This window comes from Filicampus tigris, chromosome 15, assembly GCF_054856515.1.
Source record: "Filicampus tigris isolate MCC_2025a chromosome 15, RoL_Ftig_1.0, whole genome shotgun sequence".
Taxonomy (NCBI): Eukaryota; Metazoa; Chordata; class Actinopteri; order Syngnathiformes; family Syngnathidae; genus Filicampus; species Filicampus tigris.
The window spans coordinates 15,656,197-15,675,053 of record NC_141231.1 but is presented as its reverse complement, the minus strand read 5'-3'; the positions used below and the strand labels follow the sequence as shown (position 1 = coordinate 15,675,053).

General features: G+C 41.6%; 1 protein-coding gene across 2 annotated transcripts in view; it reads right to left on the bottom strand.

Annotated features, from left to right (window-relative positions):
• Window positions 1-2,460: 2,460 nt before the first annotated feature.
• The window catches only part of sfswap (splicing factor SWAP), a 32,306-nt gene continuing 15,909 nt past the window's right edge, over window positions 2,461-18,857 (bottom strand). The window contains exons 14-19 of one of the 2 annotated variants that reach the window (XM_086053755.1): window positions 18,504-18,700; window positions 12,213-12,583; window positions 10,716-10,847; window positions 7,743-7,880; window positions 7,377-7,446; window positions 2,461-2,959 (exon numbers count right to left, since the gene is read on the bottom strand). In XM_086053755.1, the coding sequence (XP_085909881.1) occupies window positions 2,894-2,959; window positions 7,377-7,446; window positions 7,743-7,880; window positions 10,716-10,847; window positions 12,213-12,583; window positions 18,504-18,700 (974 nt within the window). In that variant the 3' untranslated portion in view covers window positions 2,461-2,893. The remainder of the gene's footprint in view (window positions 2,960-7,376; window positions 7,447-7,742; window positions 7,881-10,715; window positions 10,848-12,212; window positions 12,584-18,503; window positions 18,701-18,857) is intronic. The other variant, XM_086053756.1, reaches the window with a different exon arrangement.

Below are 18,857 nucleotides of genomic sequence, written 5' to 3'. Positions count from 1 at the left end.
TATTGGTAAAAACAGCATCATATTCCACTGGTTAAAGGGTGTATTTGCATTGCCGAAAAAGACCTACTGTATATCTCAATACTGTGTCTGTACTTAGGGATTCCTCTGCGTTGGCACACAATTAGCTACAGTATGTTGAAAAGAAGCTACATTGCTCTCCATATCAAAGCTCTTGCAGCTCTACAGGCAGATAAAGGCTAAAAAGGAACGAAATAAGTGCCTTTTCTTTGAATTGGCCAGATGAACTGCTTGCTGAATTTTTGACCCGTATGCCACAACGCCTCAAGGGAAGTCTCATGCTGACGCGAGGAGAAAAGCAGAGTAAAAAGCACGAAGCATTTATCGGCATAGAGCCGGATTAGAACTGCCTCGCCTAACAAATCTAGCAGTCATCCCAAAGATGGCTTCATTTGCAAACTGCTCAACCTAGATATGATAGACGGTACGTGGAGAAATGTTTTTGTACATTCGTTTTTTTCCTAGAACGACACGGTAAGACAAATAAGTGCAAAACATTCGCGACTTACGTAACATTGATAAGTACACCTGCTGTCTTAAAACAAACATCCAAGCGTGTGATATGCTGTACAAAAAAAAAATAAAATAAATGAATCCACATGTTCTGTGCACTTGAAAATACAGATTTTCACTGCTGTTGAATATACCGTTTCAGTGGTGGGGACCTCGGACACAATATAGTTATTATTGCCCGCCTATTTTTCAGCTCCCCTTGTTTAACTGATGGGGGCTTTTCATTTCTTAACAATAGCAATGCTTGGAATTGGGTCAAGGACTCAGGGACACATGGAAAAACAGTAATTTAATTTGAAAAAGAAACGTGCCCGGACATAAAAATTGTTGAGGCTCCATGAGAGTATTATTTATTTCTTTTATATAATGTATAATGGTGAAGTAAACACATTCCCCCAAGCATAGTACAAATACAACTAAAACCCATCCATTCATTATCCAAACCGCTTATCCTCACTTAATTCGTATATAAAATCACAACTAAACAGAAAAAAAAAACAGCACTTAGTCTTTTTTTTTGCTGAGCTTTTTCAGCATGGCATACTGTATCTTGATTTGGCATTATTTTGCCAACTCTTTATTGCGAGGGCATCTCTTGTGTACCGTTATGTTATTCTTTGTTAGAAAACCCGCGTCTTGACAAGGGAAATTGTCGTCTCGGAAAATGCAAAACCCCACCGAAATTCCTGCAGCTTCTTTCATTTTGCTGTAAGCCGCTTTGCAGCCCCCTGACCACTTTCTCCTTGCCAATTTTAGAGGGGCATTTCGGTTGCCGGCAATGTCAATGTTGTGCCACATTTTCTCCACTTGACAACGACCGTCTTCGCTGAATCGTTTTGCTAACATCTTAGAAATGACTTTGTGCCCTCCTCCAGACTTTTCCGGGCTGTATTCCAGCTCCAGGTGAAGTACAACTACCCGACTTTACTGTTGGCGAGGTGTTCAGGGGTTGTGTAACATTTGGGAATCATGGCTTAAAAGTTGAACCTTCAACATAATGTACCGCTTGCTCCCACGGATTGAGCCAGACCTGGATGTTTTCAATTGTCAAGAGAGAGACTGAGAATGTCCGCATCAATCGCTGACAGATTGAGACTTGCTTCAACAGGTCAGGTCAAGGTTCAGCAATTTTATGTGAGCTCTAAACCTGCGACCCGAGCAAAGTAACAGTTTGATAAACTGTCTAGATTGTAGTCATTTAAAAAAAAAACACATTGAAAAAGGCACGGTTTCACAGGAACTGGTCCAAATTGTTTGCGGAAGAAGCATCAATTAATGTTATGTTTAGTGTAAGACCGGTCAGAATTAATCTCATGATCACCGTTTCATTTACGAAAAGGTTTATATTTTGGGAGTTGTAAAAAAAAAGAAAAAAAAAGAGGAAATGCCAGTGTGGTGCTGGCAGACAGAGAGCGCCGCATCTGCGTTTCAGGGTCTCTTTATGGCTTGTCTATAAGAGAATTTATTGCTGATCACCTTATGGCTCCGTGGGGTCTTAACCAGGCTATCTTTCGGAACATTTACTCTTTTATGAGCTTATACTCTGCCTGCGGTTGTTGTGGAGAAGTCTGAAAAAGATTTGTGCACCCGGTTTCCCTGCACTGTTGGTCACCAGTGCCATTTTAGACCCAAACACCCGGAGGACATCAGACAACGAACCGATTGGCTCGTGGGGTTTTATCGCCGGCATCACAGTACAGTCATTGATTTAGGTTTGAGGACAAGAAAGCATTCTTCCATCTTATCAGTCCACATTGCAATGAAGGAACCAACCCGTGATTCAGGTCCGTGGATTTATTCTAGCCGCTTGACATAAATAAGGACAGCAGCCAGCTATCCAAACGGTCCGAACGCAGTCTTTAAACCCAAGACAAAACACAATTTAGTTTGGGATGGGATAAAGAATGAAACGTCACTTTTGAGTCCGGGCAGTGACAGAATTATTCATTCAACTTTATTGACAGTTTGGATCAGGAACAGAAATACAAGGCCACACTAGCGCTGAGGGCAAGTATAAAATTTAAATATATAGAGAAAGGTGCGTTCTGGAGTTGACAGATGTGAATACTGATTATCCTTCATAGAAGGAGCTTCACAATCTTTGGATAAGTCCCAAACATTAAGGACTTGTAAAAGCAAAAGATCAAATGTATTTCATACGTGGGGGGGGGGGGGGGGGGGGTGGAATCAGCGACTGAGCCACTTTCTCAATAGGCGGTCAAACGAGACCTTTCATCTTAAATGTGACTTGAGGCAATCCGACTCTCAAAGATGAACCTATGCTAAACAAAAGCTCAGAGACTCCAGCTGAGTAATCTCCTGGAAATTGAGCGTGATCGGTTCGCAGACGGCCAAGATGTCTTCAGGATGTGGGAGGCTGGAAAACCTTTGACGAGGCGAGCATGGCACGTACTTTTGCCATTAGATCCTAAAAACAGAGCGACAGAAACAAAACAAGGTTCGGTTCAGTGGGGAAAAAGCCTTAGCCTTGGACGCTCTATTGTATTCCACAGTCTTCATTTCGCTGCAGTGGTCCATTTTCTCACCACACTCATATCTTTCTAACCTTAACCAACAGCTTTATGTCAAGAGGTAAATACAAACGCTGCTCCTCCCTTGCAGTTTTATTTTCTTTATGTATTTGCATTTCCAAGGGTTGCCATTTTGAAATGGAAAAAAAAAACATCTTCAGGATTAATTGACAACCATCAACATCATTTTAACTATGGAATTAAAATGGACTGCTAAAATGTCTACTATAGGTTGATAATGTCAACCTTTTTTTTTTTTTTTTTTTTTTTTTTTTTAAATCTGAAATACAAGTGAACTTCTCCAGATGAAATTGTTTCGCACTGATTCCGAATCCTCGTTTTTTCTCTAGCACATCAGGTTTTCATAACAACAATAATATGTAATCTAGTAAAATATATTTACTGTAGTAAGATTTATGCATCATGGGTAAGGTTCAGCAACAGGTGGATTTTTTTTTTTTTTCTGAATCGCCTATAAATTACGAGTGGAAAAAAAACCCCGTACTGCGCTTTTAGGGAAAAAAAAAACCCGTACTGCGCTTTTAGGGGTCAAACTTAAAAATAAAAGAAAATTTCAAAAAATCTGATACGCTAGAAAAAAAGTAACGATATCTTTGAAAGCAGTGTCAACGATACATTGAGGGATAACGCCATCCCCCGATTCAAATTAGATGTTGAACGGTTTAATCGAATGCAGGGGCCATCATCTAATAATGTATGATGAAAAGTTCACACATTTTTTCGCCACAGTTCCAGCTGGCGCTGCGAGGGCAAGCATAAATCTGTAGTGGCCTGAAAATGAGTTTGACAGCCCTAATATAGACGCTCGCTCGTCCACACTCGAGCAAGTTTGGATGTCCTTGGCGCTTCTGTTTTCCGGTGTCCCTCTGGCTCTGCAGTCTACTTTATTAAGAAGCTGGGAGACATTCGGCGCAAAGCTTTGCGGAAGCAAATTGGGGCTTTACCAGCATGGATGCAAAGAGCAGAAGCGCTCATATTGCAAACGTGTGAAGCCCTTTGCATGCCGATGAGAGACATGTTTTTACAGCTGTTGCATGCTAAGGGAGCCCCCCCCCCCCCCCCCCCCCCCCCCATTCATTTCCCTTCCTCTCCAAGGATGCGCTAGCTCACATCCCGGGAGTGATTCATTCGCAAATGGACAAATACCCACCCCTTGAGCACTGCTGAAAGAGGAGACAAATTAACAGCTGTAATCAGAGGGGGTCAAATTGTCATATCACATCATTCAAAAGACCATTTCATTTCATTTTTTCCCCTTCCCCCCCCCCCCCAGTGACGGGAAATCTACACTAAACACGCACTTGTCAGTGATGCCTCACGCTGACGACGCAGTGCCTGTAGCCACACTTTCTTCCTCCCGGTGTGGGAGCTTGTTGTCAAGGCGCGCACGAGTCAGGCCACCGGCCGCCGTTAGTCTGCCACAAAGAGCTGCTGGCAGGCTTTTCTATTCGCATTCCTTATTCTGCCTTTGATTACCGTTTCGCTTATGCCTGCAGCTAGCGCCACCTCGACAGTCGGTCTCATGTCACGTTTGAACATTCTGGGTCAGTTCCTGGAAGATCTGATTTAGCTTTGCTTGAACTTGAATAGCTGTTGACTCACAAGACAAACTGGTGAGACCTATCACGGCCTTATTAGCATAAAAGGCAGAGGTGGTCAATGTGGTGCCCACGGGCACCGACCGGGTAGACCCCGAGGACCACTTGAGTAGCCGGCGGGCTTGTTCTAAAATAGCTCAGAGGTGATAGAACATTGGGATTTCCGAAAATGTAAAGATTAGAAGTTCATAGGGGGAAAAAAAAATGGTGTTGAATATTGATATTTATTTTTTTGCTCATCATTGTGAGGAATCATGAACATGATCAGTGTCTTCACATAACCAAATATTATTACTGGTGGATGCTAATAATGACATGTGAGCAAATGTATTATTTCGAAAGTGTGTATTAAATTGGCGGTCGCCCGTCACATTAATCAGTACCCAAGCTCTCAGCTTCAAAATGGTTGCTGATCACTAAGGGAACCAACTCCCTTTTTAGAGGGGCAATGAATCTGGTTTTTCCTTTAACTTAAGTCACTCTGAGGCAATAGCACATAATTTCTACAAAGAAAATTGCCAATAGGAGGTAAAGACAATTAAGAATGTAATCAAGTAAAATGTTCAAGTCACGTTAAAAAAAAAAAAAAAAAAAAGTAATTTATAATACCAATTTAAGTTACAGTAGGAAAAAACATCTAATTGGTTCAATAAGTATGTGCAATATGGACACCGCCAATGTCCTGCTCCTGTGAATTCAGTCCGAAAAAATAATAAATGTCAGCTCCACTTTTGCGTCTCTGATGTGCCAATTTAGCGGAAAGGGAATGTGAAAGGGGCGGGAGGAGTGAGGTTTCTTTTGGGTATGGTTGCACTAACAACCGAGCCTCACTTTGTGATAACGATACATAGTCTGTACACCAGCCAAGTTGATTCTCAACTCATTAAAAATCATGTCAAAACAGCATCACCTCAACAAAACATTCACGTTTGTTTGTTGCTGTTGTTTTTTTTTTTTTTGGGGGGGGCGTTCACCAGCCAAGCCTTAACCCAGCTGTGTCAGTGATGAAAAATAATACTCTAAAAAGGGGCGGGTGGTGGGAAAAAAAAAAATCACAAAATTGATGGAAGTGCAGATATGTAAGACAAAATGCTGCAGGATGGGATGCATAACACTGCATATGCAAAAAAAAAAAAAAAAAAAAAACAGCGAGGCGGAGCAGACGAGAACGCAACGACAAACACGATAGCGATGAGGCGGGGTGAGGTGACTAGCAACAAGGCTATTAGGAGGTGTTGAATTATTCACGGTGTGTTTGTAAAACATCACAGGTGGGAGTTTAAGTTGTAATAAGTGGCTGTGACTGCAATCACTCGGTAGAGAACAACAGGAGTTACGGATTTCATGCTGCCACACAGGCAAGAGGAGCCGCGAGTTGGCGGAACAAATAAACGTGTTTTGTCTCCCTCGGTAGGCCTGAGATGTGTGGTTTTGTATCAGGGCTGCGGCCGGGCAGCCATCCCGGGAAACGCCATTGGAGACACACGAGTGGCCACATCAACGCCCAACTAACCAGCTTTCCGCAATTTATAGCTTTCTACAATCAGACAATACATTTTTCTTTCAGGGGTGATCTGTGCGCGCGCATCCGATTATGAAAAGCAGCTTGATGGGCCCCATAAATTTGACACCGTAATGTTAAACAGGGCGGAGCGCAGAGAGTGTTGACCAAGGTCAGAGTATATTTTGGGTGAGTGAGAGCACGATTACACTGACTAATGTGCTGTGCTTTCACAGGAGGATTACAGTGAGCATTACACACAGACACCACACTACCCAGTGAGTCCACACTTCCACAATTTAAAAAATGTCCGTTTCTCTTTGTGGACCTCTTAATTGTAGTGCTTGAAGCTGTAAAGTGCATCCGAAAACTCCCCGGCTGTTTTCTAATTTCTAATGTTCGCAAGGGTCACACTTGTCATTCCACACAGTCCACTGAAAGCAATGCCCCTTATAAACACATTCAACATTAGTATAGGTGATCACGATTTATGTGCCGCTTCATGCCACTAGATTTTAATCGGGCCAAGCGAGGATCCTGTCCAAACTCTGTTCCGCTTTATTTCGCGGATGAGCTTCTGCATATTGTAGACCAAAAAAGGCTTAGGCTTGGTTGTAATTTGAAATGGCTGCAGATTGACCCAAACTGGGCGTAAATTAGAAAGGAATTGTTCATGTTCAGGAAAAGCAGTGGACTTAAAACAGCTCCTTCCACCTCCGATTTGTCTGCTTTTTGATCGTGGAAATAATCATCTAAAGTTTTTAACTGTCACTACTCTAAAACCTTTATCAACTGCACACTCATTTAAAAAAAAAAAAAACCAGAAACACCACGGTTAATAGAAAAGCGTAAACAATACAACAGTCTTGACTTCAATGACAAAGGTGCAAATGCCTTTGAACTGCGATAACGAGTGTAGACACACACACAATGGCTAAAGAATCTTAATACTCTTTTGGAATAAGTATCCCAAATGAATTTACCTGATGTCTTGCTCGACATGTTGGTCTCGGGTGATGGTGTTTCGAACCTGAAGTGTCGTGCAACCTTAGAGCTTTGAGGCTGTTTTACTACTGTTAGGCTATACATTATTTAGCATTTTAGTAGTGCACGACAAATATGGCAATTATCACTCCTTTGGACTGGGATGTTTTGGAGATGAAATCATTAGGATAAGAGCAAGGAGCACAATACCTGAGTAATTCTGGACTGAACAGCCGATACTATGGAAGAGGAAACGGGCTCTTTCTCCTGAGAAGCACCCCTGCAGAGAGGCGAGAGGACAAGCGGCATTCGACAAACGCAAATGCAAAGCGGGGAGGGAGAGAAAGAAACCAATCGGGTTAACAGGAGGAGCCATACAATATGCATGATACGTTCTAAAATGTTCAAAGCAACGCAGTAATCTGGAACAGTCAAATGAGGAGACAAATAGAAGAAAGGGAAGCGCAGTATCAACCTGCAGATCATCAACCAGCAACCCGCCGGCTATCACATCAATCGTGGTCAACATTGCTCAGAATACACAGAGTGATACAGAAAAGCAAACTGAGGGCTTACCTGGACTGGGCCAGGCTGGAGACGGGGCTTGATGATGCTGACAAACCTCGAATGGGTGATGGGTAAGGGGAAACAGAGGAACCGGCTGTCTTCTTGGTCCCCAAGGACAGGGAGCTCTTACTTTTTACCAGGGGAGACCTGCGGGAAATAATTGTGACAAATACAAGGCTCTTTAACATTCTGAATGTAGACAGCAATAATACATCTAAGATTGGGGGAGGGCTTGTATGCTCAGCCGATTGCTGCTTTCTAAATTCTTGCTTGGAAAAACTGTCAGTTCCAGTTGACATCAAAGTCTTGTTAGCATGTCGCCAAAAGCACATTACACGCCGCAGTGCACTAATAATAGTTATCTGTTAAACATTCCCATTATTTCGGTAAAACCTCAACAACAAAAAAAAACATTAAAATTGAATATTGAACATCTGGCTCATGACAGTGCTCCCCCTCTCCAGAAAACAGGAAGAGGGTCTACCGCTGTGCCAAGGGCATAGATTCATAAATGCTTCATATAAAGCACCGTTATTGGTTTGACATTTGGAGATACTTGGGATGCTGTTGAGAAGTGACGACTGCGCCGTTTCCTGGCGAAACAGAGCTGAGGGGGTGGTGACTTCAATCAGCTGCACTGGTGATTGAAAGCTGCTTTAATTGATAAATTGAGCATAACCCTTCCCTTATAGTGCAGAAGGTTACACTAATTAGCAACGGGATGCACATCCATCATGAAAAGACCAACGCCCGCCCCCCCACTCAAGACCTTACAAGACCAATTGACTTGCGAGAATGAAGGTTCAGCGCTAACAAATCCATCTTGTCAAGCTTTATGTTGCGATTTTATTTATGACTCAATTAGCGGTGTGCTATTGTTATGTTAGCGGGACAAAGCTAATGCTAACTATGTATCGAATCATGGCCTTGTTTTCAGAGCATCGGATGTTAGCATTTTCCTATTCCTCCTTATATGCAAACGCAAAGTTTCGACAACGTTACCGTGACAACCACCTGGAGCTGGACGCACACTGATAACACAATGACTCTTTAATCAAAGCATGAAAATCACAGTCGTAGTAGCCATTATTCAATGCATGTTGCACCAAAGTGAGAACATTAAGTGAATGATTTGCTCATTTTCAGTCATTCTGCAAACTGCCATTATGATTCCGGGAAAGTGGACACGTCCATTGAGAGCATGGTGACTCAAATGTCATTTTTTTTAACACACAGTATTAGTTCAGCTCTATTCGTCTCAGTTTGGGGTGGTTGTTTCTCCACTTAAAAAACATACTGCACTTAAGCATCAGTTGGAAAAGACATGCTAACAAAACATATAGGGAGTTCTTGTTTGACAATGGCATGCACATATTCAAAACCTGAACCGGATTCAGGGAAATTGATTTTTTTTATGTCTTACACTAACAATAAATGTTCCACTGGCGGTCAAAAAGGCTTTTGTATGGTAGGCCTATTGTTTTTACTCTTTGGTGGTGGAGTTTGTTGCATGGTAGTTGGTTGATCTGACCGGGCTGGGCTGTAATCCATGTGACAAACACAATCTTTGTACAATTACCTTCCAAGATTTTATACCGATCACCTGCCTTTTCCAAACGTTTTTTTTTTTTTTTTTTCTTTCCGCAGACTGCAAAGGAAAAGAAGCCAAGGAATCTTTACTGCAGCTTGTCATGGCTGCTACTTGTTTTAGACCAGGAATTATTCGCCACATCTCTGCTGATCAAAGCCACAACGAAAAGTTACGGTGATTATCAAGCTGCCAGGCAGTGGCAGGGGTGTATCATTGTCTCTAGGTGGGAGACCCAAGGCTACATTTGTACAATTGATTGCTTCTATTGATTTACTGTTGATTTTAGCATGAAGCTAGTTTCCCCTTTGAATTAATTTGATGTGACTGTGATAAAGGCAAGGCAAGGCAAGGGCTACATCAGTGCAGACTCTGCACAGTGTTTAATTACCTTTCAGTCATTTGGTGTCTAACACAGTCAGTCAGTTTATCAAACCAAGGCTTACTCATGAGGAAACGTGTAGCAAAGCATTACTTTCAACATTGTATTGAGTCGACAATTGTCTTGAAGCTGCTAAATTTGTTTTGTTTGAAAATGAAACAAAGCTTGAAATAACCTTTATTCTTTGCGGAGCAGTTCTGCTAATCAATTACTTGATTTGAGGAGCAATTTTTTTGCAGATCAATCCAAGGGACCTGAAGTAAGCGTTTTATTAAATATGAAAATGCGACAATATGAGGAATGAATGGGGTTTTTCTTTTTTACATTTACATACACTTTTTAATGTCCAAAATACACTTTGTGCATAGCAGCAAACTGTATTTTCTTGTCTCGAAACATGTTCAGTGGGGCAATTTCAAACACAAATATACATTTCTGTTTCAATTTAGTATTTCTGAATGGGTAGTATGGTGTGTTAGCAAAGCTAAATTGATTAAAAAAAGTTCTACTGCAATTAATTATTAGTAATTAAAATAGTAATTTTGAGAGCATTTGTTGTGCAGATGTCAAAAGTCCAAATAAAAACTCAAGACTATTGTGAAAATCGAAAAATAACTGATACATTTCTTATTCTAAATTAATAATTTCAAGACTATAGGCCACTCCTCCCTCCCGTATGGCGTACGCCTTAACGCAACGCAATTCATTTCCGGGTTTGGACCTGTTTAGCGTGGTGAATAAGACACTTAGAAAGGTACCTGCTATTTTGCTGTTCAACATTGTATACTATGCGCATTAACGCGGTTAGAATCAGACTTCTGTGAAAAGTGTACTTGATCCCCCAAGCACTAAATTCCAGTGTTTCATAGGTTAGCTTAGCAATTAGCATGGCTTCTCCAACTTCTGTTAATTACTAGTCGTCATCCCTTTATGAAAACCATACGTGTCAGAAGTGTATCTTATTTGCCGCCATGACTGTGCTCAGGAAGAACACTTGTGCTAGTAACATCACCTGGATGTAGAATGCTCCCTGGGCAGGCCGGAGCTGCTGCTGTGATGATGGGACTGGCGATTCTTGACATCATGTCTCCGTTCTGGTGATGGACCTCCCCGGCCCCTTCTACGCGGAGAGTGTGAGCGCGATCTTGTCAGACAAACAAAGACAGAGTAAGATCGAGCTCAAGACACTCCTTGGACTGAAACACGGCTCCAAAGTGTGTGATGAGGTGGCAAGAAAGAGTTAGTTTGTCATTTGTGTTGAGAATCTGATGGTACGTAATAAAGGGGCAAGGTTAAGACAGAAAAGGTGGTAAGAACGATCCAGTTCCGAGCGGCGACTGTTCACAAACACGCAGCGAGTCGACTGCTGAGGCTATTTGAACTGTTGCGAACCAAAACAGCAGCATCTGCCAATGATGTTGTATTATGTGGAGATGGCACCTTTTTCAATGATCAGCATTGTGGAAGATGCTACCGCTTCATATTCTTACCATTTCTTTTAATTTTTCCATAAGAGTGCATTTTATTTAGTTGTAAAAACAACGTAATAGCTTATTTGGTTCTCTGGAGTGTCCGCCCATTGCCCATTTTTGTCCGTCAGTATACAGAGGATGTGTCCACTGCACGCGGATCCATCCTCATACTAATTGACGTGTTAATTTGGCAGCTTGGCGATGAAGCGAAAAAATAATTGGTACTTTTACTGCCTTTATGGGCCATTGTGGGTGCTCTTTAAGTTATCGTTTTTACCTGAGAGAAATTCAGATTTGGTGGTTCAAGTAACAAAACACTTTTTGCCCATTGGCGTACCTTGCAGTAAAAGAGGGTGGGGTGAGGAGTGGATTACTTGAATGAGAATTCCTTGAGATTGATTGATTTCAACATGACGATAAAAAAAAAAAAAAAAATACAAATTAAAAGAATGATTCTTGATGCATGTTTTTTTTTTTTTTTTTTTGGAATCGGGGCATGGTACAGGTATTAAGACAACTGTAAACACCTGTCCTTACTACGTCCTTCTGATTGTTTCTCTAGTCAACTCCTCGGGCCTCTTCCAACAAAATGACTTCTGACTGGATCGCGTTTCTGCCAGACATCTTTGGCTCGTCTTTAAGTGATGAACAAGTCAATATGTTTAATCAGCGATTTAGTCCATGGAAATGCATTTTTTATTGATTTAACGTTTCATTTAGTCAGAAAAAGGTCATTGACTATAACTGTGATGAACATTTTTGTCAAACAAATTAACACCACTAATTTGCTTTTGGGACACGGCCATTTTGTTGCGGACACCATTTAAAATGAAAAAGGCTTACAGAAAGGGATCAAAACCCGATGAAGTTTGAATAACATTTGATTAGAATTAAGATAAGCAAAACTACGTAAGCAGAAAGTAGATGGGGGCCAAAAATCCAACAGCCTTGCACTTTCCAGTATTATGAATAACAACAAACAAAATTCAAAAAAGCAAATTCTGTATGCGTGATAGGTGAATTTTAATGACGCTTACCGTGACCTGTGCGACCTCCTATAGGCACTGGAAACGGCGTGTCTGCTCTTTTGCCTTGATGTGGACCTCGACCGTGACCTCCTTCTGTGTTTTTTCTTCTTTTTGTCTTTCTCCCTTTCCTTGTCCCTATTTCTGTCTTTCTCCCGCTCTCGATCTCTGCGTCTCTCCCGATCGCTGTCTCGGTATCGGCCTTTTTTGGAGTCTCTGTCAGCGGCTCGGGATGGAGAGTAGCGCGACGAGGACGGCGCCTCCCGGCTGCGACGGCTTCCTCGGCTCCCAGTGTGAGACCTTTCATCCTGAAGACACGCAGGTGTTGCAGAGGACGTTTGCGACAGCGGTAGATCAGACAAAACAGAGAGGGCCTCTTGCATCTAGAAGCAGAACGGGAGCGGGTAAATTCAGTAAGGGAATGCTGTTTTTGAGTCATAATTTCATTGAGTTCGTTTAGCAATTATTCAAAAGACACAAAAAGACTTTTCATTGATTTGGATTCAACAGTCTCTTTGTCAATTTGATGCAAGGGAGAGGGAAAGAATTCCCAAATGCCTTATTCCTCTGTATACAATCAATAACAGGGCCATCCATTTAGTGAGATGCAAGAGATTATGGTAAATGGCAGGCTGGGCAGAAAAAGTGAATGAACAGTGTCTATAAGCCCCTTCACACGGTCATTTTTCCAGTACAGTGTAACGTGTAAAGAGGCAGGAAAATCTGTCTAAGTGGGACAGGCAGCAGGCCACACATATAGCTGTAATCGATAAGTTACACACAGTCATCATGGACATGATGTTTTGGGACTTTTAATTTGAGTTGTCCCGATCTGATCATCTGATCAGAAATCGTGGCCGATCACGTGATTTTTTTTTTTTTAGTTAATCTTTTAGTTAATGTGTTTTAGACATCTCCGTCCTCCAACACACCTGAGTCAAATGATCAGGATTATTAGCCATCTTTTGCAGAGCTTGCTGATGAGCTGTGCGTGTGAAGATTCTAGCTCATAAATTCATGACATCCATGCCCATGATGAGCGCATGTCGACTTCTCACCAGATCTGTATCAGTACAAGGGAAGAATGAAAAGAATCTCCTCCCTTTTTTAAAATTTTTTTTTTTTTAAGAGCCAACGATTGAGCACTTTGCAGCAATAATAAGTCCAAATAGAGCATGGAAATCAAATGGCCTGGTGAAGCCAGTCCAAATCTTAATTCTCTTGCAAATGTATTATTCCGAGTGCCCTCTGTAAAAGTGATATTCTTCTGATTGAAAACCATTGTTTACAGAACAATATAATGGACTCGCTTGGCTAAGCTGCAGAGTGCCTCTAATTACTCGAGTGCCGCTCAGTCCGTTCACGTTAGTTTGGACTGCTGTGCATGGATGGATGGATGCTGAAAAGATGGCCTCAGTCCATCAGTGGATTAAACATGACCTTCACTCTTGCAAGGTCAAATTTCATCTTTCAGGGTTAAGGCTTCAATTGCTATTGAGGCCATCCCATTTCAGAAGTGCAATCCGCGGGGCCACCACTACTCCTCCTACTACTTTACATGTTCTGTTTAATTTCATGCTGATGTAAACATATTTACAGAGTGAGTACATCTAGGCCAGAGAAAGGATTAGAACTTGGGGAATCTTCCGATGACATTTTTGCAGAGATTCCAGCACAAACCACAACTGGCAAAGTTTCATCAATTGAAATGATTGAACAAAACCAACGTTCCGTGCGATCGCAATTGGTTTTACTGCTTGGGTGCAGACGGCAGAGGAACCAACTTGTTCTCTGCATTAACAGGCAGGCTGGTGTACCAAATAAAACGTAAACAGGTAGAGAGCAGCTGAAAACGAACGTTAGAGCATAGCTTCGGAAAAGCTGTCCACTCCTTTTCAATCCCTACCATTCCCAATCTGGTAAATGACTGTGGCAATGGACGGAACATTAAACAATGGCGAGGGAGGGATGAAGGACAACAGACGGGATGACGGAGAAAGCAGCTGAAAGCAGGAGGCAAATGAGATAAAGGGGCAACGTCTCCAAAGTGGACTGCTGGGTGCATGGGACAATCAATAGCTATTTAAAAACAGTCAGGAAAGTGGGGAGAGGAATATTTATCACACCTTTCCGTTGGCGCGTTATCGGGAGTTGGTGCTAAGGCAGAGATAATGAAATGACAAGAAGCAAGGTTTGTTTAAAATTAGGTCTGACTTATGGGAAGCTTATCCCAACACTAGGCTGAAAAAATGTCCAGCGTCTCACCTGCTTGGGCAAGATATAATAAAGATGGAACGCTAGCAAGAAGAACAATAAATATCAAGAGTGTTTATGGTAGGTACATTATTATAGATGAGGACTAGGGGTGGGAACGATAATCGTTTTTTTTTTGATGCATCGTTTGGCGTATTAAAAAGATTCAGAATCGATTCAAGGGTATCGATAATCGATATTTAAAGTTTAACTAAAAAAACGAAAAGCATGTGCAAGCGATTACGTGCGTTTGTACGTCTGACGTGACAAGATGGCGGAACAAGCAAAACCTCATACGAGCAAAGCAAAGTCAAAGTGTGAAATATAAATCTTTGCTCTTGAGTTTTTTTGTTTAAAAAAAAAAAAAAAAAAAAGGTACCAGTGTTTTACATGGACTATAAAATGATATATGGTAAAATACAAATCACACGGATTCACAAAGCCTCAACAGCAAAGTTCAGCCACACTTTTGATCTCTGCCGAGAAGTATCCATTATCGCAACTCGCGGGCATCAAGCACCCACTTCCTGCTGGTTTGTATTCAGCGCGCCCGTGTGCACTGTTGCGTGCCAAGCGCACACACATTTCCTTTTGGTTCTTCTTCATTCATGTCCCACGCGGTGTGTATTGCAGTGGAGGCACACACACATTTTCTATTGATCCTTCATCATTTGTGATCGGCGTCTGATTCCGGGAGGACCGCAACGTTAGTCCTGGTTCCAATTCAATCTTGATGCCCAAACCTAGCGTTGACACAATCACAGTTTGTCAAACTGAACAAAAAACACGTGCCAAATGACTAGCCTAGTTTGTGCCACACTGTCCAATTTGGAAGACAATATTTTGTGACTAAAATTGGCTTGATTAAAACAGATGCCACTGCGGGGTAACAGGAATATACGTGCATATGACAGACTGCCTCTGTGCCTCCACTTTATCTCATTATCTATTCATCATTCAAGTTTATGCTACGTGATAACGACAATAGTTGGAATCCACCAAAAGAAAATTGTCAACAGTTTCAGTGTCGGGCACAAAGAGCAGCTTAGATACCAACTGGGTCTTTGTGCAAATAAGATGAATAAATGGAGTGCGCACATAAGATGAATAGATGGAGCGAGTGGGTGGGATTTCTCCATTTAACCATAAGAGCATTTTTCACGTCAGTCGGCACAGTAGTTTACTCCGAAGGCGTTTGATATCGGGTGGAGATCATGACTCTTGTTTGTGAGAGTCAAGTCCTTGCGCATTGTACACATTCAGCTGGGTGCAAAAAGGAAAGGCCTTCTCCCAAATTGATCTCCAGACTTCCCCCACACCTTTCTGTGCAGACAAAAAAATGTTCAAATGTTTCTGCTAAGGTGTAGTTACTCCACCTGATTACTTAATGACTTTTAAAACAATGTTGCAGGTGGCTCGAATTTCAGACTAACATTTGTACAATTTCACAGTGAGTGAGAGAATTGGTTTTTTTAAAAAAAATTTTTATGCTTGCTTTGATGGCCGCAACAGAAGTCACTGAACATCTGGAGAGGCGCAACAGAAATGGGACAGAATTGCCCACACACACCTGCCCTACAAGGCAGCAGGCCAGCTTCACACCCATACAAACCAGTGTGCTCACACCAGGAACTGTCATCCATCAAATCAAGCAATTTGCACATCAAAAGCGTGCCGCTAAATTGTATTCACAGGTCAGGATTTTTACTTTGTCAGACTGCTTTTAAATTTCATAACCATTGCAACATTCCTCTCAAACTTAATGAAAAACAGACTGACTGATCTATTACTTCTGCACCATCAAATCTAAGATGAAAGGTGCACTACTTCAAAAGGGTAAACTCTAAAGCCGTTTCTTGAATGGTGCCACCTAGTTTGTTTTATTGCTCATATTATACAATTTATTGGGCAGGTTCTCTTAGTAAAATGCATGGATGCATATCAAACTATTTTCTCATCACCTCACAAAAAAAAACGGACTTTCTGAACAACTACACAATAATAATAAACCGAATAAAACTGATAGGAAGGTAGCTTAGCATATCATGTTTTTACATTGCATTAAGAACTTAAGACTGTAAAGAGAGGAGCCATAACTATAAAAATTAAGCCAATTACATAGTGTCAGAGTTACAGTGCATCTTACAGTGTTTTCCCTCACTCTTTGGCCATTTCCACTTTAAATACACCTAGTGAACAAATAACTTTAAGAAAATGTTATCTAGTTAATTGTCTTGGGTTTGGGAGATTGCTGACACAGTCTCACAGCCAATTGAGCGAGGCATTGATGTGGAGCCCCAAACTGTCACCGCAGTCGCTTGTTTCAAATGTTAAGTGGCATGCACAAGGTATGCATGGCTGTCACACCCAATTATGTCTGCTGACTTTAGCACATGCAAACATGCTAATTGAAGCAAAGTGTCAAGCTTCAACCCAAGCGTTTATTAGGTGGCTTAAAACCACAACGCCGCCTCGACTCCTGAAAGGGCAGAGTTTCCAAGATTTCTCAGCTATTGGTGGAAAGCTGTTCGGGACGGCACATCAACTGGACCACACACTGGGGGGGGGTCAAGGTTATTATAGCTAACTAGCACAAAGGAAAGCACTAAAACTAAAATTGCTCAAAAAATTTCATTAACGAAATCGAAAAGATTATAACCCTGACAGGGGTTGTGTGCCGAGTCAGTTTTCCAGTACACTAACGACTACTCACTGTCAAATCCATGAAAACACAACAGATGGCAATTTAAAAAAAAAAAAAAAAAAAAAAAAGGCCATGAATGAATATTGTTTAACTCATCTTTCTCCACATGCTTTGTGTCCCAAATTATCTCACAGAAATTAACACCATCACAGGAAATCACACGCCCAATAAACAGACACTTCATGTTACTGTCGTCTGGGCGCAGGTGCAGCAATAAACGCCACGACAAAGTGACTTCTTGTTTTTCTGCTATTGTGCAGTGTTGTGTGCTATTTGGGTCTATCACCGTGCTAATCGTGTTGATTTATCAAGTAGAGTCCAGGGGGGTCCTACTGGGGACAATAAAGACTATTGAACCATACTTTCCGTGCAAATCGCAACCTCTTACTTTGCCTTAAAGTCTGCTAACGCAATGCTAACACACGGAAATGCCACAGACAGGCTAACAGCACTGGTGTCGCAGTGTTACCACCCTTTAAGCAACAGATATTTGAGGACGGATGATAATAATACTCATTCATTTAATTATTCATCCTCTGCAAAGAACAAATATTACTTCTGCTTATTGAGGAGGTGAAACGGCTCCCCGTAAACGGTATTATACTGCCCCCAGGTGGCCAAGGTGCACACGCCAGATGGGAGCAGCACAACGTCTATTGAACTGAAGCAAAAAGTGTGGCAAAGAATGTTTACTTACTTTACATTCCATTTAGTTACACCACTAGTGTTAATATAATGAGGTAACAACCTTATCATGCTATTTTTCTTATTTAAAAAAAAAACATTTTTTGGGGAGGATGGAACGGATGAATAGATTTTCATTCATTGAATGGGAAAAAGTTATTTGAGAAGTGCAAATTCAACTTTCATCTGAAGGCACCAGTGCATTTGATCATATGTTTTTTTTTTTTTTTATGTGAACGTTTCATAAACAGGAAAATTCCTTTTAAATCTGTAAATATTGCGGTTTTACATTTTAGAAAAAAACTGCCGAGAAACGTGCGCGTCGCATGAACTGACCAGCCCGTTTTCAGTCCCTTACATAGACGACAGCAAAGCCGGAAGAATAAAGCACAACATATTTGACATTCTAAACGAATGTATGGCGGGCGAGGAGCTCTGCGGTAGAACTTTTTTTTTCCACGCGTACCTCTGTAGCAACAAAGAGGCATTATGTGACAAGATGGACTAGCACTGCCTTATTCAGGTGCCAAAACATGTATTCCTTTAAGAATTGCTTAGCCATGATTTCAGGGAGGGCGAGTAGGTTAATGGTCCAGTTAAATTATGTACGAACATGAACACAATGACAATTACAGAAGCTCCTTTATCAAACATTTATCTACCTCAAGCTGTGTGGATAAGTCTAGTTCAGCTCTCTTGGCCTCTGGCTCCCCCGTTAATGGGTTGCGGAGAGTTTGGAGGAATAGCGCTGCCTTCCTCTTCCTCTCCGCCTGCAGCTGTTTCTCTTTGGACTCTTTGGATGCCTGAGCCAGCTTCTCTCTGGCTGCGGCTGCTAGACGATCCTCCAGTTTCTGTTTGGCTGAGATGAAAGGGCCAAAACGGCAAACAGACGGTTAGATTTTCTCAGTAACGCTTTTTCTTTCCACTGTTAAATAGATTTCTGTTAGATGTTGGTCAGGGATGAAAGAAATAGAGACTTTTAAAAGCAACCTTGCCATACCAAGAAGGAATGATGA